Source organism: Pteronotus mesoamericanus, unplaced genomic scaffold (assembly GCF_021234165.1).
Source record: "Pteronotus mesoamericanus isolate MK-2021 breed Mesoamerican mustached bat unplaced genomic scaffold, CSHL_Meso_final contig_24, whole genome shotgun sequence".
In the NCBI taxonomy this organism is placed as follows: Eukaryota; Metazoa; Chordata; class Mammalia; order Chiroptera; family Mormoopidae; genus Pteronotus; species Pteronotus mesoamericanus.
The window spans coordinates 1,695,895-1,720,735 of record NW_026555100.1 but is presented as its reverse complement, the minus strand read 5'-3'; the positions used below and the strand labels follow the sequence as shown (position 1 = coordinate 1,720,735).

General features: G+C 47.2%; 1 protein-coding gene across 1 annotated transcript in view; it reads right to left on the bottom strand.

The window, feature by feature from the left end:
• Nucleotides 1-24,841, bottom strand: part of DLG5 (discs large MAGUK scaffold protein 5) — a 125,850-nt gene that overhangs the window by 33,189 nt on the left and 67,820 nt on the right. The window contains exons 6-13 of the mRNA XM_054572497.1: nt 14,525-14,784; nt 13,044-13,356; nt 8,732-8,916; nt 7,000-7,125; nt 4,439-4,571; nt 3,853-3,980; nt 3,022-3,197; nt 2,538-2,641 (exon numbers count right to left, since the gene is read on the bottom strand). Of these exons, the coding sequence (XP_054428472.1) occupies nt 2,538-2,641; nt 3,022-3,197; nt 3,853-3,980; nt 4,439-4,571; nt 7,000-7,125; nt 8,732-8,916; nt 13,044-13,356; nt 14,525-14,784 (1,425 nt within the window). The remainder of the gene's footprint in view (nt 1-2,537; nt 2,642-3,021; nt 3,198-3,852; nt 3,981-4,438; nt 4,572-6,999; nt 7,126-8,731; nt 8,917-13,043; nt 13,357-14,524; nt 14,785-24,841) is intronic.

Below are 24,841 nucleotides of genomic sequence, written 5' to 3'. Positions count from 1 at the left end.
GGTGCTTATCTGAGTGGGCCCAGAACACCATGGGTCCTGGGGGAACAGCCTGGCTCTGCTACTTCCTGCTATATAATGTTGGACCTTGATTTAAAACTCCTTCACACATAGAAAATGGAAGATAAACATGTGTGCCGCCCAGGGGTGGGAGGAAACCAAAAAACAAGATCATGGTGTGAAAGGCCTTTGTAAACTAGAAAAAAAACCACATGAGATGAAGTATTGTCACTGTTCACAAAGACACACCGCAACCTCTTATGCTTGAATTTCTGCCCACATCCCTCTCAGATGTGCTCCAATCTTCGAAAAAGCGCATGTGCAATAGCTGAATGGTTAGCCCAGGCTGCATCCACACCATGGAACACTACAACCAGCAGTGAGAAGGAAGGCATTATCCATACACCCAACCACGTTTCCTTCTCACAGCACCATGCTGAGCAGAAAAGCCAATCAAAAGGTCACACACTATACAATTCTACTTATTATATAGTGTTCATGAGATGATGAAATTACAGAAATGGAGAACAAATTAGTTGCCACGGTTTCTGAATGGGGGGAGCAGGACGTGGGTGTTAGTATAAAGGAGTAACACAAGGTAACATGAGGGAGATCATGGTAGTAGAACAGTTCTGTGTCTTTTTTGTTGTTTACCTAAATGTGATCAAATGACATAGAACTAAATGCACACACTGTACCACTGTCAACTGCCTGGTTTTAACATTAGTTATAATATTAGTTAAGTTATGTAAGATGTAATTGTTAGGGGAAACTGGATGAAGAGTATATAGAACCTCCCTATATTATCTTTGCAACTTTATTTTTAATATTACTTATTTATAATAACTGAATTATAATTATTTATGTAATTATTTCAAGGTCAAAAGTTGAAAAAATATATGCAGAGGGATTATTTTAGAGTGGCAGATTAATTTGGTTGTTTTTCCTTTATAACTTTTCCACATCTTGAAATTTTTCACAATGGCCATGTTGCTTTTAAAGTCTGGCACCTTAGAAGTCTAGAAAACATTGGCAAAGGTGTGAAGCAATGAGCTCCCCTACACACTGCCGGTGGGATTAAAAAGGCCATGACCTTTTTAGGGGCACAGGGGAAGATCATATCAAATGTTAAATGCTCGTCTGATCCAGCAATTCCCCAGCTCAGGAATAACTGCCCCAGTGGCCCGCTCTCACGGCCCCCGTGGGTCCCGGGCAGGGATGCAGCAGTGGCCACACAGCTCCACTTTTACAGGCAAAGATGTCCTGAGTGTCCACTGGGGGCAGGTGATTGCCTAACAGCTTGTGCTGCTGCCACGGAGGAACATGCAGCTACTGAAATGACCCAGACACACTTAGGAAGAACCGCAGGTCATGCTGTTAACAACACAAACAAGGTTAGCAGCTGAGTTCATTATGATCCCACCTGCTTCTTCCCCCTCCCCCCAAAATGTGGGAGATCCACATGTTTTAAATATTTCTGGAAGAAATGTTTGTTCTTAACAATAATTGCCATTGGGGTCGGGACTGGTAGATGGTGTGCGCAGAACTAGAGAGGGGTTACTATCACTGAGCCTGTTGAATGACTGGAATTCTGGGTGTGTGTCATGAAAAAGTGTATGCCTTCAATTTTAAAAAGTAACTTAAAAGTATTAAATGTGCATGCCCTATGACCTCTCACAGCACTGCAGGGATGTGGTCACCAGGGATGCTGTTAAGTGTCCCCAAAGCGGCTACTGCACACAAGTAAGTCCGCAGCAGGGCTGTTTGCAATTGCAGAAACTGGAAACAACTTACATGTCCATCAATCACAGAATGATTTAAACTACAGATAATCAAACAACAGAACACCATGAGGTAGACAAACATAATAACAATAGATTTGTGAAGATATCCACAATGTAGAATAGAATGCAAATTGCAGAGTAATATAGGGTGATTCCATTACTGTATTTTAAAAAGCAAACAAAAACCATAACCATAAACCTCCATCTCTATATACAATTATGGTCTGGTTGGGAGCACATCTTCCCAATGGGGGTAGAGCTTACCTCTTGGAGTGAGACTGAAGGGAAAAGAGGGGAGTACCACTTTATACATTTTTTTATTGCTTGAATATTTTACAGCAAATGAGTCTAACGTTGGTAATAAAAAAGAAATTTAAAAATATATGGATAAAATATTTAGTAAAAAAGATTTTTAAAAAATCACATATACGTATCTATCTTTCAAAAACTGACCTAGTTTACATTCATATATAGAATAAAGATTGTAGAGAAATACAGTAAAAATGTTAACAAAGGTTATCTATAGGTGGTAGCAATAAGACTAACTCTTACTGCCTTCCTAAACTTCTGTACTTCCTAATTTTCTATAGTAAATAGAAACACACTATCAGAAGAAAAAAAAAATCACGTTTAAAGGTTCACATTTAAAGAACAAGGCAAATATAAAAACTGTGTTCATTACGTCTTGTTCACAGCTCCCAAATTTGTAATCTACCTGTCTGCGTGGAGCAGGCAGCCCAGCTCCTAGAGACTTACCGCCACAATCCTGTCTCCCACGGCAAGGGACCCCTCCTTGGCAGCTGGGCTTCCGGGCACCACCGCAGCAGCATACACTCCGTTCTCCAGACTGATGCCGCTGTCTGTGAACCACAGGGCGGACCACACGTGGTCCCCAGTTATAAACCCTTCCCAGGTCTCACGGTCCTCTGATTCTCCCACCTCATCTTTGGGAGACACTTACAAAGTTGGCAGATTGTGACCTGTCCATCCCAGCACCCCACTGGAGCCAGACCACCCAGGGGCTCGGCCACATCTGGTCTAGTGACTCTCTCAGAGACAAGCAAGACCGAAGACCCAGGACCCAGATGGTCCCATGTCAGGGAAGCACATGGGCTGCATTCAAGCAGCATCAACACTTCAACCCTGGCAAAGGGTGCGCCTGAAAATACACACATCCCTCAACACAAGAAAGGGCCACCCTGCCATCTGACGCACTCTGCCCACTTCTGTGGGCCGCTACCTTTCTGTCCACTCAGGTTGATGTGCAGTGGCGTGACCACCTTCCCGCCCAGGGACTTCCTCCGCCGCACGACCATGTTGATGGCCCCCTCCCCATTGAGGAGAGCCTTGATGGCCTGCTTCTTATCCTTGTTAATAAGGTCCACGTCATTGATTCTCAGCAGCCAGTCATTAACCCTGAGGAGGGGCACAACTGGGTAAGTATCCATGCAGGTTTTGGGACCAGGGGGCAGCCCAACTGTTCCCACTGGAGAGCCGAATGCCAGAAAGTAGGTACCCCACATATACATTCAGGGAGAGTTCTCCTTCCAGGATGGTCAAATGGTTAAACTGACATATATTGGAGTTAGACTGCCTGGGTTCAAATCCTGGCTCAACCACTTACTATCTGAGTGACCTAACCCCCCAGGGTGTCAGTGTCTTCAGCGGTAAAATGGGATGGCACCTACCTCAAAGGACTGTTAAGATTAATTATATAAAGCACTTAAACTAGTACTGAGCATATGGTAAGCACTCTTTTATCATCACAGATATTTCATGGAATGAGCATGTGATGCACATTCTATGCTCTCACACATACTGCCTGAGCACTTTTCTACCCAGAGATGCAAAAGGCAGCAGCTGGTGACTGGAAAAAGGTCAGATCTGAAGGCAATTGTGAGTCGGAGGGTATCCTTTAAGAACAATGTTAAGAGCAGAGCCTGCAGGCCTCAGACCGAGTCCCTCAGACCCTGGGATGCATTAATTTAACTATCACCAGGCTCTCCAGGTCCTTTCATTGGGTCAGAGGGCCCCACCGTCCCTCCAGAACCTGGGCTTCCTCAACTCTTACCGTAAGCGGCCATCAGCAATGCTTCCTTTGTCCACCTTAGTGACAAATATGCCACAGTCCCCAGGCAAACAAGGTTCATTCACACCTTCCGCCATATCAAACCCCAGTGCCTTCAAATCAATGTCCTCCTGTCAAAACAGCAGCAGCAGCAGCACACTTTACAAAGCAGTGATGAGAAACAGGTGGCTCTTAAATCCCAAACCACTCTAATGTGGGGGCTCTCTCTTCACCATGACTGACAGGACACTTTAGTCCCCAAGGTACAGCCTATGAGCAGCTACAGTTTTCCCCTCTCAGCCACTGCAGACACGCGTCCCCACCCACATCACCCCTGGGGACTCTGCTCTTCCCTCTGTGATCCACGTGCTGTGTCAGCACCTGCCACATGACACAGAAAACCAACCTGCTATAACCCAGCTTGAACAAGTGCAAGGAAATGATGCATTTGCACCCTGGAAGGAAAAGGTGAACCTCCAAACTAGCAATTGCGACACTGAGGGACACAACAAGAGGGCCCTCCTCTTCCTCCACCATCCAAAGTCTTCATGTCGGGAGAAGAGGAAGAAAAGACATGAAGAAAGCTTACTGTCTCCCTTTCAAACTCTACAACTTCTGTTTCCCACTCCATGGAATCTGTGTCGATGGCTGAGTCGTGGGAGCTGTGGGCCATCAGCTGCCGGAACCGGGCCTCCTTTTCCAACTGGGATTCCATCTGCTCCCTGTGAAGAGAAGGAGCCGTGGCCATGGCCCTATGGGAGGTGACGCATCCCCCCCAGTCTCAGCATGGAAACCAGGTGGACCACTCATGAAAGCTCTATGGGGCTTTCACCATATACTTCCCAATAAGTATGGAGCATCAGGTCAAGGCTTCTTGGGTATCAATGGGTTTTTATACTGTTTTTTTTTTAAGACTTGGAAATTCTTCTCATATTTATCCAGAGCTTTAATGCAATTCCTAAGGAAATGCCTACGAAACATTTTCATAGGTACAGACAAGACTACTCTAAAATTTACAGGGAAAGGCAAAAAATGTAGAACAGCTACATCAACTTTGAAAATGAAGAATTAAGTTGGAAGGAGTCACTCCACTTGATTTTAAAACTTTTTATACATCTATAGTACTCAAGACTGAATGGAACTGCCAGGAAGATAGACACAGAGATCAATGGAAAAAGAATAAAGAATTCAGAAATAGCCTCACAAAGTACAAAAGGTGCAGAAGTAATTGAATAGGACAGTCTTCAACTAGTAATGCTGGAGCAGCTGTGCATACACAGCAAAAAAAAAAAAAAAAAAAAATGAACCTCAACTTAAACACCATTAAACGCCTTATTAAAAACTAATTCAAAATATATTGCAGATTTAAATGTACAAAGTAATACTGTGTAACTTTTAGAAGGAAAATACAGGAGAAAAATCTTTGAAATCTAGGGCTAGGTTAAGGGTTTTTAGACAAATGTTTCTCATAACCATTGAAAATTACAAATAAAAAATCAATAAACTGGACTTGATCAAAATAAAAGCTTAAGCTCTCAGAAGCTTAAGAAGATGAAAAAAGACTTGGAAACCTTGTCCTATCCTGCAATCACTTGCATATAATACCCTTCTTCCTAAAACCTGGGCCTAGACCACCTTCCCAATATATCAGCCCTTCCCACTGGGCTCTTGGCATACTTGTGACCTACTTTTGTTTCCTACCCAAAAGAACATGCTCCCAGGTTCCCACCTCTGGCTGGGCTGTGTTCTCACTGGCCCGTTCTAGAATGCTACCCAGCCTCCTGGGCATAGCTCCAAAGCCTCCCCCTGGGCCCCACCCCGAGCCCTCCTGCGCAGTCTGGAGCTCTTCATTTAATGCTGACTGTACCCATCTCATTCCCACTGGGGCACCTGTGTCGCTTCTGCAGACGGGGGCTTGCTGTGCAGCAGCACAGGCTGCACCACAGCATCCGCGGGTGAGAGAACTCAGGAAGGAGATGCAAATACAAAGAAGATGACTTTCTTAGATGGTCTAGGCAACTCTAGCACAATTAAAATGGAAATCTCCTCCCATGCTGAAGCCCTGGAGGGTCTAGGCTGCAATGTAATTTGATTCCATTACTTGCTAGATCCAAGGTGGGTCCCTAGAGAGACTGTAGCTTTGCCTCAGCCTCTGAGATTTTCTTTAGAGCACTCAAGTCCCAGAGGTTCTAGGTTTTTATTTAATAAATGAAACTGCTCATCTTATGTAAGATGTTACTGAATGGGAAGGGAGGGAAGATGTACTCCCTTCTGAAAGGCGCAGCTCAATTGAGCAAGGCCTGCATACTCACACTCACAAGCTTCTCACCGTCCTTCCCCACTCTATCAGCTTGGGAAGCTCCTGGAACAGATGAAGAGCCACTGCTCCTCAACTAGAATCTGGTTTTAGCCTTTAGTAATGGCTACTGGGCTCTGCCAATTTCTCTTTTAAACTTTCATCTTTGTATTTTTAATCCACTGCTTAGAGTCACCATGTCTTAAATGACACTCCTGGGAGCAGTGCTGTCACTGAGGGGGGTTGTCTGACATCCCAGCCTCTTCCAGATGGGCATCCGTAACACAGTAGGACAGACTGCTGAGTGGTGGCCACAATCACCTGCAAAACTGCACCACAATTTGTTGTTGCTTTGTTCCTTTATGCACTCATCTCTCTGACGGAGCTGGCTGGGGTCTGCCTCTTGTGTGCTGTGAGCCCCACAGGGCCGGGACGTGGTCGGCCTGCTCAGCCGTGTTCCCTCTGCCTCCCACAGGCCTGACCCATACAGAGCAGGCATGCAGTAAATCTTTGCCGAGTTGATGAATGAATGAGGGAAGGGGGAAATGAATGAGTGGGCAATGCATGCTTGTCTGGTCCCAAACGGCCTGCCTGGAAGCAGGGACCTTCCTTCCTATATGCCTTTGCACATGGTGCACACCTCCATGTGCTCAAAGGGCCACTGTCATCTTCTCTGCTGGTCCAGGAGTTTCTAATTAACTCTCCACATGGAGCCAGCATCTGGACCCATTCTACAGATTGACAGAGTAAGGCAGAGAGAAGGGACCGATGGCCAGGCCTTGTCTCGAGAGGAGAGGAGGGCACTTAGTTCCCAGGTACAAGCACAGCCCAGGAAGGCGCCCACCCCAGCGTACTTGAGCTCCTTAAGCTCCCGGCTGACGTCGTTCTTCTGTTTGCGAGTGTCATCCAGGCTGCGCAGGGCCTCCGCCAGCTCTGTCACTGCCCTGTCTCGCTCCCGCCTCAAATTGTCGCAGAGCGTCCTGGCAGAGGGGACAAAGGGCAAGGTCACCAGGAGAGGTAAGGGATGGAGGACTCATGGCTTGCAATGAACACCCCAGGCTCCTGCCTTGCCCCCAAATGCACAGGAATGTTTGCAAGTTTAGAAGTAAGGCCATCAAGGCCAACATCATTGAGGGACAAAGGTAAGGCTGAGGACCCAGGAGAAGAGACATCCTCCCCTACCCCCCGGTTACCAGGCAACAGCTGGGTTCCAAACATCCAGTGCTCACCCCAGTGTTTCACCCTCAATGTGCCTGGGCCAATGATCACTCTCACCCCAGTCCACCCAGCAGGCCCTTGTGCTCCAGCACTGACCAAATGCCTCATAACTACCCACACGCAGACCTTTCCAGAGCCGCCTCCCAGCCCTCAACCAGACTGAGCCCCCCAGTCAGGCAGGAATCATCCCATACGCACCTCTGTAGCCCTGAGCTCTGTTCAGGTGCAAAGGGCAGGCTTGACAATGCTCTGCTAAAGGACATATGGCTTCTGGGACCTCAGGACCACCTCAGCCATTCAGAGAGGATGCGGGGACAGGGGACCTGGCAGCAGGAGAGTCTGTGCTCTGTGCCACCCCCAGAACTGCATCCTATTACTGGATGGACCCTGAGAGCTGTGCCCCCTTCTCCTTGGCCCCAGTTCCTCCCAATCCTCAACCCTCATCTCCTGACCAGCCTGGGTGGACATAAGTCTCTCCTTCAAAAGGCCACCAGGGATCTTTCAGAAACTCATTACCAAGTCCTTGCTCACTACCGACACCCCACCCCCACGATCTCTCCTGGCGCTACCAACCAAGGGTCCAGACTGCATTCCCGGGCTTCCCTTTTAAAGCCCTTACAACCCGTGCTCAGGAGCACTGTCGGCGAGCTGTTCTGTGACTCTCCAAGTGCAAGACATGCTCCAGTCACACCCATGTCCCTGCCCTGTCCTGAGCGCACCACACCTTTGCTCATGAGGTTCTCTCAGGTTGCAGTGCCCTTCCCCCTCTCCATCTGGAAAAATCCCACTCACGCTTAAGTTCTAGCTCAAATACCATGCTCTCTGGGGAGGCCCCTCCATCTGCCCTGCCCCGTGCAGTGCCCAGCATGCCCCCATCACCACTTTGATTGTGGCCCTAGAATTCCCTGTTCATATATCTTCCTTCCCCACTGCGCTGTCTGACAAAGTGGCCTGCAGCCCCACAGTGCCAGCCCCCTACAGTCATCACAATCACCTGGGAGCCTTGGAGGCTCTCTCTCAGGGTCTCTTTGCTCAAGGGACCTAAGATCCTGGCACACAGTAGGTGTGCAATGAATACTGACTGAGAGAATGAAGTTCTGATGGTCAGGAGCCCCCTAAGAATAAAACGTGGTCCTGTGCCACTTGACAGTGCATGCTTGGACACCTAGGGTGAAGGCGAATGGGATGTAAAGACATAATGGAAAATACCAATGCTCTGAGGCGAAGTGGGGGCATCGTCTAGAGTGAGAAGGGAAGAACCTAGTAACTCTCAACTTACCTGGACATGCGGCAAATGATTGCGGCCCTCCCCACAGACCCCATTTGTCATGGGGAGACCTGAGCCCAGCCAGCCCAGGGGCACCGTACCGGATGCTGTCCCGCTCTGCCACGATCTTGTCCCGCTCCTGGAAGGCCCAGTCCCGCCGGCACTTGGCCACATCTGCCTCCTGGAGGGCCTCCTTCAGCTCCTGGCAGAGAGCCTTGCACTGCTTTCGAAGAATCTCAGCCTCCTTGTTTGCTCTCCCAGCATCCATTGTTACCGTGTCTTTGATCTGGTAGGGACGAGGGGCAAGCAGAGGAGGAGGTTACTGGGCCTTCTGGCTCAGAAGTACCAACCAACAGACGCAGGGGCTGGGGCTGAACTCTCAGGAGCTGGATGGAGGGAAACACAGGGATCCCAGCCACAGCCCGTCCCAATACCACCCTACTGTGCCTGTACCCCAGCCCCCACCAATGATCACATGCTCCACAGCCATGCTCAAACCCCCAGTGATGTTAGGCTGAAATCTAGTCCAAACTCTCACAACCCCACACAGAGCCTGACTAGAACTCTAGCCCCTCCTCAGCCAAGGTCTCACTGGCCCAGGTGGAATGCCTCCCCTGGAGGGCTTGTTGCAGGCTCCACCCTGCCACTTGCGTGGTTTGTACCTACAGAGAGTCACCACATCTCTCTAAAGTGCGCCCATGACACAACACAGTGACGCAAGGCCTGACTACAGTGAAGGGTACAGACACTGGTCGTAAGTCACAACTCTCTGTTTCTGCAATACTAGTTTCTATATTCTGGTTTTTGTAATCTAACATACAGAGTTATTTTTAAATCTGGAAAAAAAAAAACCAACCAAAGTATTTTTGCTGGTGAAGTCCTGTGTATCTCAGTTTTGTTTTAAAAGCTGAAATCTGAAGCATTTGCTTCTTGACATGTCCTCAAAGCATTACATACTCCATTAAAATTCCAAATCAAACTCTTAGAAGCACTCATATAGAAAGCTCCCTCTGTGCCCCTATATCCTTAGAAAACAGGGAAAATGACAAGCAAGTGTCTACTGCAAGAGTAACTCCTACCCTAGCTCAAAGGCTTTCTGAAGAAGCAAAACACAAACAAGACTGGAGAAGAACAGATACTACTGTCTCTGCCCTGGGAATCGCCTCTTCTGAGTGGTAAGAATAAGGAAGGCACACATATCGAGAACGCTTCCACTAACTCTGCAGCAGACAGCAACGCAGCTGCTGCTAAAACACATTCAGAAAGATCTCAGAAGTTCAGCCAAGAGACAAATATGAGGGAGACAGGAAAATGTATGCAGTCGGCTTATAACTCCCCCTTGTCTCTCACGCAGAGTCAGAAAGAGCTGGAAAAAATCTGCACAAAAAAATAAAACCTTACCGTGAGAGAGGGAGAGTGCCACGCTCCACTGAGAACTCACAGTTCCCAAGAGCAAGTCAAATTATTTCAGTTTTTATTTTTTTCCCATTTTTATGCAGTGTTGAGTGTTCTAGTTTGATAATTTTTAGAAAACAATTATTTTTGTTAATTCTATCAAGAACTTAGAGGACTAATAGGTTTAACAATACCATTTTCTTAAATTTATATTTCACTCAGTATTTTACAGAAATATAGTTTTCTACTTGAACTGTGTTACATGTGGTTTCAATGAAAGGTCTTTCTATTTGGCCCTGGATAATCATCTCAAGCTAAAGGCCAGAGGTAAAGACAAAAAGGGGCCAACGCCAGGGAATTAGGCAGAGCCTACCCTCTCCCCACTCCCATTCCTTCCACTGGGCCTCCATCATTGTTAGTCTCTAAGTAAGAACAGCCCCAAAACAGTTTCCTTATGAGAAACACTGTAAGCATAATACCTAGTTTTATCTGGTGAGAACAGAAGGAATATGGCCTCTTAATTAAAAAGGACAGGAGAATTGGGGAGCTAAGACCCTTTTGTCTGGGCCCCTGATTACACCAATGAGGAACCTCAGGGTCCAGGAAGTGACTGCCCCAGAGGTCCCAGCTTGGGGAGCTGAGCCCAGATCCCAGGTCTCCCGGACTCTGGCTCCTATGCTTCTTCCTCCACACCAAGCAGATCTGTCTGCAGAAGCACCACCCATGACCTCCTTCTGCCACCCTGGGAGACCTCGGGGCCACAGGCTAAGGAAGAGATGGGCTGGTTTTCACCAGACTCTCACCCTGCCCAGGCATGAGGCCAGGGGAAAGGCCCAGGGACTGCAACTCAGCTGCCAGCAGGGAAAAAGCCCACACCAGGGGGTCTTGTCAGGCCACAAGGAGATTCAGGCCCTCCCGCCCATATCTCAGAGCCAAAATGGCCCAGGCCACAAACCTGGCCTATTCTGGAGGAGTGGGGGAGTGGTCCTGTGGGAGGCAGCCAGGCAAAGGAGAGGAAGAGCTGAGGGTTTCAGTTCTGGAAGCTGCTGGGGGAGGGGGGACTTGGAGGGGACGCTCTCCTCTCCTGCCTGCTGACTCGGATCAGTGCCTAGAAAAGATTCCTGCCTCAGCTGACAGGCAGACTTGACACCCAGCCAATGCCCCCTGCGAAGGCCGGGAACCAGGCTCCAGGCTGAAGGGCACGCATGAATGCTGGGCGTGGGGCGACAGGCTGCCACCAGATGCTAGCGCCTCAGGAAGTCGGTGGTTCTTCATCCCTCACAGTGCTTTCCACCTTCCTACAAAGGGCACGGTTAACCTCAAAATTCCAAAAACCCCTCCACGTGGGCTCACTTATGTGCTTGATACCTCGTCCTTGACCTTTTAGTTTAGAGACTGACTCAGTCATTTTCAAAGTTTTACTCTATCGTTTTGCTTTCCTTGTTGAGTAACATTTTACCAACCATTAAGCTCTCAGATGTCAGAGTGTGAAAATGAGTTGACGGTTTTTCTAGGACAATTACCAAGTCCTAAAACCGTGTATTTGCTTATTAAAAAGTACTTCTCGTGATCTTTTATAAATTTCATCAAAGTAAAATTCTCATTTTCACAATGGCTTTCACCTTGATGGTCTGGAAAAGTCTCACTCCCTTGATATGAAATTGCCGTCAGTTGGCCCATTTTTTGCCTACAAGAACATTTTCATAGGGTTCCTAAGAGAGGAGCCAATAATCATCTTAGTAATAAAGATTCAAGTCATGCCTACTTTGTGCAGGCACTATTCCAAGTATGTTTTCAATATTAAATCATGTGATCAACATAAGCACCCATGAGGCAGATGCTATTTATTATCATTTCCATTTGTAGATGAGGAAACAGAGATCCAGAAAGATAAGCGGTCACATGATTGAGAAGGCCTGCTCTCCCAGCACAGGGCCCATGCCCCTTGCATCCGTGGCCCCTAGCACCACCTGGGCATAAGGAGGTGTCACTGTCTAAGAAAGCCACATAGGACCCGACCACCCCTGAGGCGTCGGCCCTGCCTTGTTTTGGGTCCAGGAGGCTCTTGGCTCCAACAATCCAATGCCTGCCATCCCCTGCCAATTTGCCCAACCTTTAACACTTTGCTTTTCAATTCTCACAGACCATTTTTAAAAGATGCAATCTCAATGACCAGCATAGAAAAATAGAATGGAAAGGCATTTCAATGGGGAAAAAGGTCTGCTATGAGCAAGTTCAACAGCTCTAAATAGGGCCACAACACTGACCAACAGGATGGGTAGGGACCCTCAAACCAGGGAGCCAGTAGGGCACATCTGCACTTGGGGGTGAGGGCTGTGAGAGATGAGGCCCAGAGCCCAGGAGGAAAGATGCAAATAATCCACAATGATCCCTTAGGAGGCAAACTAAGTGGCCTAACTCTAATGCTAAGGAACCCTATGCCCGAACCCTGGAGGCATGTCCCCTAGGAAACAAGACTGTAGGAGGGCCTCTGGCACAGCCTAGTGTACTATTTCCCAGCAAGAGTCAGGCTGCTCTTTAAAGAGCAGAACCCTCAGATGCTCGGAAAAGAGCACTAAGGGTGCTCTTCCCCACTCACAGAGCCAAAAGTATCTATGGCTTTGGGAAGTTGGCCTTGAGATCTTGCCTCTTAATGAGCAAGTCCTTTAGATACCACGGACTCTCAGCACAAGACTGATCAACAATTACTCACCCATGGGTTTGAGTGTGTCTGTGCATGGAGCACATGCATATCTGGGTGTGTCGCCTGACTTTCTTCCTACAATATAAGCTGTGGAGGCCTGAGACCATAGCCAGACCTCCCCTTGCATCCTTATAGCCCAGACTTGAGCTGAGCACTGAGCGTAGTGAGCTCAGCAATATCCTGGGCAGTGTCCAGTAACCCAGTTCTGCACTCTGACTCAGGAGCAGGCTGCTGGTCGGACACTGTGCACATCACAGCCCCTCCTTCCTCGGCTCTTTCCCAGGGTCTGGGAGGCCAGCTGCATAGCCACCTACCTGGCGCAGTGCTTCCATCTCCTCACTGGCTGCTTTCTTCTCCGACGTGCTACTTTTGAGCTTGGACTCGGCCAGCTCCACCTCGGTCTGCAGCTTGTCCAGCTCGGAGATGACCTGGTCACGCTCGCTCATGATGAGCTTGTACTCGCTGTACACTGCATCCCGCTCCTCCTTATACTTCTCCGACTCCTTGGCGGTTTTCGCCTGTGTGGTCCTCAGCTCTGTCAGCTCTGACTGCAGCAGCTCCATCTCCCACTGCAGGTCCTTGTTCTGGGCTGTGGCCTTGTTCAGCTCATGGTGGATCGCCTCGAACCTGGGGAAGAAAGGCAGTCAGGACGTGGCGGGTGGTGGAGACTGGCCCAGTCAGCTCTACCATGCTGGACAGTCAAGCATGAAGTTCCAAGGGAGGTCATTCTGCACACCCCTAAGAGAGAACAGTCACGGAGTACCAGTGCCCCTGGACCTGGGATTTTTCTCAGCCTTTACAAAACCAAAAGTTAAACTAAGGACTTCATGCCCTCTGCTCTACTAGAAACAACAGCAAATTTCTCCCCCCCGTCAAGCTACATTTTTTTTTTTAAATGCTAGAATCTCAGCATATGAGAGATAAAAGGGAATTTAACGGTCATTTAATCCACCCACCTCATTTCACAAATACAGAAAAGGAGATGTAGTTGGCTTGCCCATAGTCACCAGGTTAGTATAAGAGCACAGCTCAGTCCTCCAGGCCAGGAGGTACCTTCCATGCAGGGAACCCTGCAAATTAAGAGCCTAAGGCTCTAGAGTCTAGAGTAACATTCTGGAAAATGTGTTCTTTAGAATTATCAATCCTGCATGTCTCTCCATTAAAAAAAAAAAGAAAAAAGTATGTTCTTTGATGGCTTATGTTTGGGAAACACTGCACTCTGTGCCCCTCTCTTGGACAGTCTAGTGCTCAGTACCAGGCTGAAGCCTCTGAGAAGTCCTGCATTCCAAATACCTGCCCCTGTGCAACTTGGCAATTCCCAAACTTTTTCATAGCCAGAGAACACTTCCCATATGAAACCAATGAACACTCCAGGGAACTAGTATTCTGCAGGAATGTACTTTATGAAATACTACTTGAGGCTAGGGTTCACATCCCTACAGATTATATACCTTAATATAAAAATGGAATTTTGGAAGACACAGTACCTAGGGCAATTAATGTTGCTATGTGCTAGGTGGGTGACTGAGAGAAAGGGGAAGCTTCTGGGAGCCATAGGAACTGGGACAGTCAGAACACACCAACGTTGTTCAGAGAACAACATCTCCCAAGACCCAGTGAGTATCAACAAAATGTTTCCTGGAAATAAGCATTTTTTGATTGAAAAAGTACAATCGCTGTGCTGTTTTACTCCCTGGAAGCGTCTGGGAGCCTTGCAGATAACCACAAGCCTGCAGAGAAGAGTGCCCCCAAGTAAAGAAGATCCCTGTGGCCCTCAGTGGCCCCCAGCTCCCACCTCCTCAGGGAGAGGGCACACTGGTGCTGCAGCTGGATGGCTGTGTCCCTCTGCTGGGTGAGCATTTCCGTCTGCTTCAGCAGGCGCTGGTTCTCCTCCTCCAGCTGCTCCAGCCGGCTCAGGTCCGAGTTGTGAATTGCAACTTTCTCACTGTACCTCTTCCGCAGGGCATCATAGTCCTTCTTAACCACCTCCAGCTTGTCCATGGCCGTGTCATACAGCTTGTTGAGAATCTCTGATGACCCATTGTGTTTCAACACCTGGGGACCAGAGAGTCACACTTAGCAAAGATCTGGGGGCAGGAGGAGGGACAGACTGACCACTCTCACCTCCCTGTGTCTAAGGGTAGAACTGCTGATCAGGGAGGGGAGGTCACAGCCTCTGGCCTTCGGAGGCCGAGCTCGGATTCCACAGGCTCTCAGTCACACTGGGTGATCCATTTGCTCATAAATATTTCTTGAGCAGTGTGCAGAAGAGTGTTACCCAAGCAGGCCCAAAACATCTCTCCTTAGAAAGGCCTGCTTGTGAGCTCACCCTTGGCTGGTGCTTGGGAACTTGAGTGGTAAACAGTTCCCTACACCAATATAAAACTTGCCCCAAGTGATAAGAGGGTCTCCCAGTGCCTGGACGAGAGGAACAGTGTGGCTTCGACTGAGCACTGCTTTCTCCTGGGAGTCTGAAATCTCAGTACCTGCTAGACAGCAGTGCCTACAGGGCCAGCCCCCAGGAAAAGCCCTGGGCAGGGAGTATCTCACGGGCTTCCCTGACAACACTTCGCATGTGCTGTCACGCTTCACTACTGAGGGAACTGAGCATGCCCTGGGTCACTCCACAGAGAGGACTGTTGGAATTTGTACCTGTTTTCCTCTGGACTTCGCCCCACAAACCTCTTCCCTTTGTTGATTTTGCTTTGTGTCCTTTTGCTGAAATAAATTTTAGCCATGAGGGCGATTATACACTGAATCTTGTGAGTCTTCCCAACAATCACCTAACCTTCAGGTGGCGTTGAGAACCCCCAACACAAGTACCTGATGTGTTCTAGTGATGTTCTAGATGCTGGTGGTGCCAGACAGGGCTCATACAGGCTGTGGCTTGTGGGAGGTTGTGAACACAAAGATGGACAGACAGAGATAGGCAGGTAGTTAGGAAGAAAGACCAAATAACTAACTTCTGGGCATAATAAAAGCCCTTAAGAAAATAAAAAATAAGGTAGGATAATGAGCTGCAGAGACTTTTGAGCAGGAGAGCAGAGGGTATAAGAGAGGCTAAGGCCTGAGGTGGTCTCTCTAAGAAGGCGACTTCTAAGCTTGGATGCAAATGAAGAACAGCAGCCAAGAGCACACCTGGCAGAGGGGAAAGCAAGTACAGAGACCCTGAGGCAGGAATGACCAGAGTGTTCTAGACACAAAGAGAAGGGCAGGACACAGTGACTGGAGCCCAGTGAACAAGGAGCAGTGGTTTGAAGAGGAGGCTGAAGTAGTGGGCTCAGCTTCAAGGCTCACAGACAAAGCCAAAACTGTGTCCTAAGGGAGATGGGAACGATGGGAACTCTGGGAGATTTTTAAGCAAGAGAGCAAATTACAGGTTCACTCGGGGCACTGTTCCAGAGAATAAAAAACAAGATGACTCAAGAGGTTGTCAGGGGCCTGGTGACTTTTGCTAAGCACCACGGGGGATCTGTGCCCGCTGGCAGGTCACTCCACTTCTTTGGCGTTCAGTTTCCTTATTCCTCAAATGATAGGACTGAACCAGAAAAGCCTGCTTGCTGGGGCAAGCTCCAACAGTCCAGGAGTTGCCTGGCTTATTCAGCGTGGACCCCGAGTTATCAGATCTTTGCAGCCCAGAGAACCAGAACCTGGAACTACCACATACAGGCAGGCCTTGTTTTATTGCACTTCACTTTACTGTGCTTCACAGCTGTTGTGTTTTCTTAGAAACTGAAGACAAGGACCCCCAAGCAGCAGAGAGATTACAGCTCATTGTATTGGGATGGCTTGGACATCTCCAAGGTCTGCTTGTATTCTGTTTTTTGGGGAGGATTAGTCCTCAGTAAATACAGTTAGCATGAAATGCCCAGGGAGAGCTGATTTAGCAATCAGAGTCAGAGAGAAGGAAGAGGAGCTTGTTCTTCTAAAGCATTAGTTCATAGGACTGCAGACTAATGAAGAGAAAGAACTCTCAGAAATCAGCTCACTTGGGGCTCTTTTTCCTTTTTTTAAAAAAGCAAAGCTCTTTCCTTCAAAGGAACGCTTACAAAGACACCAAAATACAAAACTCCTACACTACATCGGTTCCTTGGGCAGTTAAAACCTTCAGTGTTTTGTAAAAATGCTTCATGCTGCAGATAAGACTGTACGCTGAGAAATAGAAAAAACTGACTGCGCCCCACTCTATCATTTCGTCTTTAAAAAAAAAGAGAAAGTACCACCCTGACCAGTGTGGCCCAGTTGGTTGGGCATCTTCCCACAAAGTGAAAGGTCTCCAGTTCTATTCCTGGTCAGAGCACATGCCTGGGTTGTGGGCTCAGTCCCTGGTCAGGGTGCATACAAGAGGCAACCAGTCAATGCTTCTCTCTCACATCGATGTTTCTCTCCCTCTCTTTCTCCCTCCCTTCCCCTCTCTCTAAAAAAAATAAAATCTTTTTTAAAAATTAAAAAACAAAACAAAAAACCAAGTATCTTCCAAACATACAGAAAAGCATAGCAAGTAACAAAATCTTAAGTACCCACCACTTAGCTCTAAACATCTTATCATGTGTGTCCAATTGTTTTTCAAAAAAATACAATATTACTGGTTTTGCTAATGCCCCAATGCACCCTTCTTATCCTATACCCCGCTCTTCCCCTTCAGAATTAATCACTCCCCTACATTTGCTGTCAGTCATCTCCATGCACAGCATTTTATTTATATTACTTATGTATTCATACACTTTTAATGGTATCACACTATGTGTGCTTCTTTTTACTTAATGATGCTTTTGATATTTAGCCAAGTGATGCAGGCAGTAATTCATTGTTTGAACACATCACATATTCTCCTTTTCCTATCTGATGAACATTTACATTGTCTCCCCCCAACCTTTCTGGCTATTATAAATAATACTGCCATGAACATTGTTGTATGTGAGATCTCACTCTAGAAGTAGAGTGGCCAAGAGTCAGGATGTGGACTTGTGCATACTTTCTGGACAATATCAAACTGACCTACCAATGTATGATCTGCCAGCTGTGGGTGAGTGCTGAGAGTTACTATCCTCAACACATCCTCACCAAGATTTCATACAGTCAGATTCTTCTTTAATTTTTAATTGTAATAAAATACAAATAACAAACTGTCTTAACCATTTGTAACATTTTTTTCTACGTATTGATTTTAGAGAGAGGAAGAGACAGAAAGAGAGAAGGGGAGAGAAAGAGAGAGAGAGAGAGAGAGAGAGATTGATTGATTTGTTGTTCCACTTATTCATGCATTCATTGGTTGATTCTTGCATGTGCCCTGACTGGAGATCAAACCTGCAACCTTGGCATATCAGGACAATGCTCTAACCAACTAAACCACCCTGCCAGGGCCTCACATTTTTAAGTGTACATTTCAGTAGTGTTATATATATTCACATCATTGTGCAACCACTTTCCACAACTTTTTCATCTTGCAAAACTGAAACTCTGTCTCTGTTGAAAAACAACTCCCCATTTCATCCTTTCCCCTCAGCCCCTGGAAACCACCATTCTACTTTCTGCTTCTATGCACCTGGCTACTTTAGGTACCTCATAGAAATTAAATCATACACTATTAATCTTTTTGTGACTGACTTACTCATTTAGCATAATGTCCTCAAGGTTTATCCATGTTGAAGTATGTGAAAGAATTTCTTTCTTTTTTAAAGATGAATCATATTCCATTTCATGTATGTACTGCATTTGTTTATCCATTCATTTGATGAAGGATTCTTGGGTTGTTTCTACCTCTTGGTTAGTGTGAAAGAGTCAGATATTCTAAAGGTATTGCCGATATCACGGATAAAAAAATAATATTTTTTTAACTTGCTTTCTTATTACTAAAAAGAGCGACTCTCCTAATGTCTATTAACTATACACATTTTTCTCTACCTCTCTCTTCCTTTTTTTGTAACTTTCTTTTTAAATTCTAGGTACTAACCCTTCCCTAGGTATATTACAAATATCTTTTCCCAATTTGTGGCTTTTAAATTTTCCTGTAGTGTCTTTGCTATACTAAACTTTCACATTTTAATACTGTAAAACCTATCAATCATTTCCTTTATGGTTGGTGCTTTGGTAGTTTTATTTCAAAAGTTCTTTCCTTCCTACCTTGAGATTATGAAGATATTCTATTTTTTTTTCTTAGAAAGTATTAGTTTACATTTTACATTTATATCTTTAAAACAACTTGGAATATATTTCTGTGCATGGGATGAAATGGAAATATAACATTCTTTTCAATAAATCACCAGACAAATGAGAACTGGGCCCTTGGGTCCAGGACAAAGTAAGGACACCTGAATTTGCCTCCGTGCAGGCAGTAACAGATGGAGGACAGTGAGGACACACCTGACACCGTGTCCACCACTGAGAGATGAGAAGGGCGTCCCACAAGGATGCACCCACACACGCCCAGAGCACAGAGCCAGTGGAGAGTTCTCCTGACCTTTGAGTCAATCAGTGCCTTCTACTCACATCTGGAATAGGTCCCACTTCTAGAAAGGACTGCCCTGACTTGTGGGCAGTGCCTCAAACATTTCAATAAAAATCACTTCAAACTTTTTATTCTCTAATCATCCCCTCAGCCAGGTGAGACGCCCAGTGTCTCCAAAGGAGTTAAGTGGTTTGCTGCAGAGCAAAGGCACTGCCACCATTCCTGCAGCTCCCCACAAGGTGGCAGCCCTGGGTAGACTAGCTGAATGCTCCGCAGTCTAAGCTTCCTTAAAAAACAAAGTAATTTTAAAGGTGGCCTTGAAATGACACAAAGAAAGATCCTGTTGGGGGCTTTGGCCCAGCAGAGCCTACCCCCACCTCCATGACAGAATCTGGATTCTATACCATGGCTTGATCTTTCTTTGTGGGAAAATATTCCCCAAAAGCCCTAACCATGAGGAGTTTGGATCAGCACCAGCATGACAATCCAGGGCAGATGGGTCACAAGTTCCCAGTGAGATAGCGTTGGTCAGGGAAAGTCCCAGAGCAGGCTCAGGGATCCTTCCTGATGCATCGCCCACCGGTGCTCACATGGTGGGATCCAGGAACAGAAGGGACCCAGGGGAGATCAGGCTGATACTCCTTGCTGTTTGGGCCATGGCTCCCCCAGCCCCACAAGTAGACACCGTACAAGGTCTTACCTACTGTGAGATGAAATCGACGACCTTCCCCAGCTTCTAACCTCTTGTTCTCAGCTAGCCCTGGAGTCACATAGAATAACCCTTTTTCCCACAGAACAGCATCCACATATTCAAAGAGGCTCCCAGGGCCCACAAACACATCTCAACTTTTCTCTACAAGCAAGGCTCAGATTCATGCCTCTGCTAAGGTAATCAAAAGCATCTGAAGAAATCTGGGGAAATCACAGCTAACGTTAAGTCCAGAGAATTTGAAAAACTATCCTATGAGTCTAGAATTTCTTCCCTTTTTATTCTTAGATTATGTTCTCAGTAGGAAGTTCCACACATGCAGGAGGCACACAACAATAGAATGTTTAGCTTCTCAGCTCAGGTTATAATGGAAGTCCAAGTGAGAGAGGGAATATTTAAACTTGGCCCAGAATCCTCAGATGATCTCGTCTCAGGCAGACAGCCATCTTTAGAGATGACTCCCCTCCAGACTGTGAGGAAGGGGCCTGTGAGGAGGGGATAGAAGTGGCACAAGGGAGGCACAGAGCCAGGGCCTGGTTCCATCCACAGCAGGGCAGCCACAGCCTGAGCTGTCCCCACCTCGCCTCGTCCCTACACAGGTCAGAAACCCGCACTCTCTTGGGGCTTCTCTGTGAGGCATGCCCTTCAGAGGTGTATCTGGATATCGGGAAAAGTTACCTTTCATGAATTACCAAAGAAAAAAGTGTATTTCAAGTAGGGGCTGCAGTCAGGAGGAAGAGAGAAGACGCCTGGGGCCTTACAAGTTTCCTAAATAAATTGGCAGAATCTATTAAAAAAGAAAAGCAAGGCTCTGGACTCTGCGATTTTACCTCCAAGAATCAAACTTGGCAAAACACGTACAAAGGGACATAAGGACATAGGTAAGTCTGGCCACCAAAAAAATCACTTACAATAGGAAAAAGTGTGGATAACCAAGATTCTCAGCGCACACAGAAGGGGGTTAATAAATGATGAACAACTAAACTATGAAATACGTTCTTGGATATTCCAAATTTACAGAAAATATAAGGAGACCTGTGATAGGGTAAAAAAAAAAAAAAAGTGGCAGAAAATAAAAACAAAATTTTGTGTGTTTAGTATGACATGGACAGTGTTTACAGGGATATATCCAGAGTGGTTCAGAGAGGTTAGTCATCACTAGGGGGTGACACTGGGCGGCAGGGAAGGCGGTGGGGACTTTGCTGTTGTTTGAAGTTTTCTTCTTTTTTCACCAAAGAATATGAATTCCCATATTAAAGAAAGATGATGCAAAAATATCCTATACATTGCACCCCCAACCAAGTTTGGCAATCTCTGCCCAAGATCTCTTGGACACTTCTGATGCAAACCAGAACAATTCAAATGGCGCATTCTGACTGAGGAGCCCTGGAGATGGAATCGCCATGCTGTGGCCCACCCCCCCCCACACACGGAAGACCACCTGTCTGCTGCTCTCTGGTGGGAAACGGCCCAGGCCCCTGGCCTGCAGTGCTGCACCCCCCTCCCCACTCAGGGCTGCCTCATTTCCTCAGAGATAAATCATGCCGAGGGCTGGGGAGCCCCACAAATCCCTCAGGCAAACATGCAAGTCAAACAGCACCAGTTTACCCCGCAAGGGCCTCTTTAAGTTAACAAGGCGTGGGAGGAACCAGGCAACAAAACCGGCCTTGTCCAGCAAGGTCAACCTTTGCCCCTAGGCCTGTGGGGAGGAAACCTGTGGCCACCCCCATGTTCCCTGCTTCCTCTGCTGCTGACCCACCCAAGGCCTGAGCTCGGCTCAGCCTAGGCACCCACCCCTGACCTGGTTAAGGTGAGAAGGCCCAGGCCAGGGACAGCAGTGGCCCTGGCAGCTCAGATATCCGCCCCCGCCCCCACGTCACCCCATAGGCAGCTGTGACTCCTCTTCTGGGGGGCGTCCCAAGGTAGCAGGTACACAGTAAGGGGCACTGGTCCAGCTGAACAGAGTTGGGGAAACTCACTGACCACTATAATAAACTAGTCCCCTCCAAGCGTCACAGCTGTAGGAAAAGAAAGGAGAACAAGGAGCGGGATGGAGGGGTGGGGAGAAAACCTGCCCCTGTCATTTGTGGGAAGATCAGGAAAAGTGGGGGTGGGGGGGTAATCCCAGTCTGTTTGTGCAAGCTGTGAGAGGCCCAAGGGAAGACAGAGAGGGGGAGGCAATGAAGTTTTATGCCTCGCGAGGGCAGTTTTTTTTTTTTTATGACAAGGTAATAACTAGAGTCATTTTTTATTTTGAGATATAATTCACGTACCATACAATTCACCCTTTAAGGTGCATGATTCAGTGGTTTTTGGTATAGTCACAAGGTTGTGAAGCAACTGCTACTATTTAATTCCAGAAGATTTTCATCACCCCAGAAAGAAACCAGCCCCCACAAGCAGTCACTCCCCCTCCTCCTGTCCCCACAGCCCGAGGCACCCACTCATTCACTTTGTCTCTATAGAGTGCCCTGTTCTGAACATTTCATATGAATGGAATCAAGTAAGGTATGGACCCTTGTGCCTGGCTTCTTTCATTTAACATGTTTTTGAGGTTCATCTACATTGTGGCAGGTACCAGTACATAATTCCCTTTTGTGCTGAATAATATTCCATTGTATGGAAAATACCACCTTTTATTTATCCTTTCATTAGTCAATGGACATTTGGGTTTTTCCTGCTTTTTTGGCTATTATGAATAATACGCTGAACACTGACCGGACAAGTTTTGGTGTGGACATTTGTTTTTAATTTTCTTGGGTCTATACGTTGAAGTGAAATTGCTGGGTCATCTGGGACTGTTTAACGATCTATGTTTAAGGAACTGCCACAGTTTTCCGAAGTGACTGCATCATTGTACATTCCCAACACTGTCTGAGGGCTATGGCTACTCCCCACCATCAATGAGGGCAGATTTCAACCCAGCCTTGATAGCACTAGAATAAAAACAATAACAGCAAACATTTATTGTGTGCCTCACACAGGCAGGCACAGAGTATCACTGCTTTTTATCTGTGGTATCTTTTACCAGAGAAAACCAACTCAGCTACACTGACAAAGCCCTGCTCTGCACTTGGTAGCGAGGCTGTGGGACTGCCTTCAGACTAAGACAGAGCCACAAACTGATTTGAAAGCATGAATTGACCAAAACTAAAATCCAAACTAAACCCAAAGGCAAAAGGTGAACTGAGCCAAGTTCAGACCAGGGTGAAAAATGTCAGCAAACAAGTGAGCAAGAAAAGAAAGTGGGGTGAAGGTGAAGACGAGGCGATCTGCCTTCAGATAGGGTGGCCAGCACTCAAGCCTAGAGAGGGACACAGACCCTCAGCAGGGCCATCCTGGGCATCCCTGCCCCTGGGCAGCCTGCCTCTGCCCTGACTCACCGCAGCCGCTCATCCTCACCCGCCTCACGCACTGCATTTCTGCAGAGGAGTTCTTCTGCGGTAGAAGTGGTTTGCCTCTACACAATCAAAACCCCAGTCTTAACCCTTTGCTTCAGGAAGCTCCGTGGACATACAGGAAGGAGGGTCTCTGCGGGGAAGTTCAGAGCACTCAACGTGGTACCAACCGTAGGCTGGTGCAGCACCTTCTCCTTGGTACCTCATTTCATCCTTAGAGCAGTGCTCCCCCAGCACCACCCAACCCCAGGCCTGGGACTGTTAACGGGATGAAAGGGAAGTGGAGTGTGTTGAAGAAGCGTCTGTGAGATCAGGAAGCAGGTGGGCAGTGGCATCCCCTCGGTGCAGAAGGGAGACTACAGTTGGCCCCTGCTGCCCTGGCCCTGCACCTACCTCCCCTTCCACAAACCTCTTCATCACCGAGTCTCCATCAGGGCCTACCGACTCCCACCCCCAGACCTGACCACACACAACCAAGTCCCATAACTGGAGGGCTCACAAAGAAGACGTCTAAGAAGTCCCAGTGCATCACCTGAGGGTCCCTCACTGAGTCTGCCCTGGGTATTCCACCTAAGACTTCAACAAAGATAAGAGAAAACAAATGACAGAGGCCAATTTTTCCAATAAAATACAGTTTGTAATGGGAAAATACTGAAAACAGCACAAGAGTCAGTCAACAGGAGACTGGTTAAATCATGGTGCTTCTCTGTAACTCAATACTCTGCAACAGTTAGAAACACAGAAATAAAATTTGTACTGAAACAGAAAGATGTACCAATATATATTTTTAAAAAAAGTGTTAGCAACAAAGCAAACAATGTATGCTTCCATTTTGTGAAATAAATTAACAAGATATAAGGGTTCTATGGCACATATAAAATATCTTGAACTTTTCACTGGTAGTGCACTCAGGGTGGTTATTTCTTAGGAGTGAGAGAAATGAAAGAATTCTACTTTTTATTTTTAAAATGTCTGTATTGTTGGGTTCTTTTATTATGTTACAAAAATTGAAAAGGCCTGCCCTTCCCCTTTCTGAACAATCTAACCTGACAGCCAAGAGTAAAGCAGAGCAGGACAGGGGCCGCCGGTTGGTGTGTGCCTCTCGTGGCTCCCCAGCGTGGGCAGCAGAGCCTTCACAGGATGAGGGGCCATGGGGAGGTTACTGAGGCCTGGGGGAGGGAATGCATGAAGCACGAGGGTTCAAATGGGTGGGAAGGGGGCAATGGAGGAGATGGGAGGAGAATACACAGTGGCGCTGACCAAGTAAGCAAACAGGTTAAGAATAATAGGAACCAGGCCCTGGCTGGGTTGCTCAGTGGGTTAGAGCAGGAGTCCCCAACCTCTGGGCCATAGACTGGTACCAGTCTGGGCCTGTTAGGAACTGGACCGCACAGCAGGAGGTGAGCTTGAATGCGATGCACTTGAACCATCCCGGAACCATCCTCCTACCCCAGTCCATGGAAAAACTGTCTTCCATGAAACCAGTCCCTGGTGCCAAAAAAGGCTGGGGACCACTGGGCTATCGCATCATCCCAATGCCGGCTGGATCCCCACATA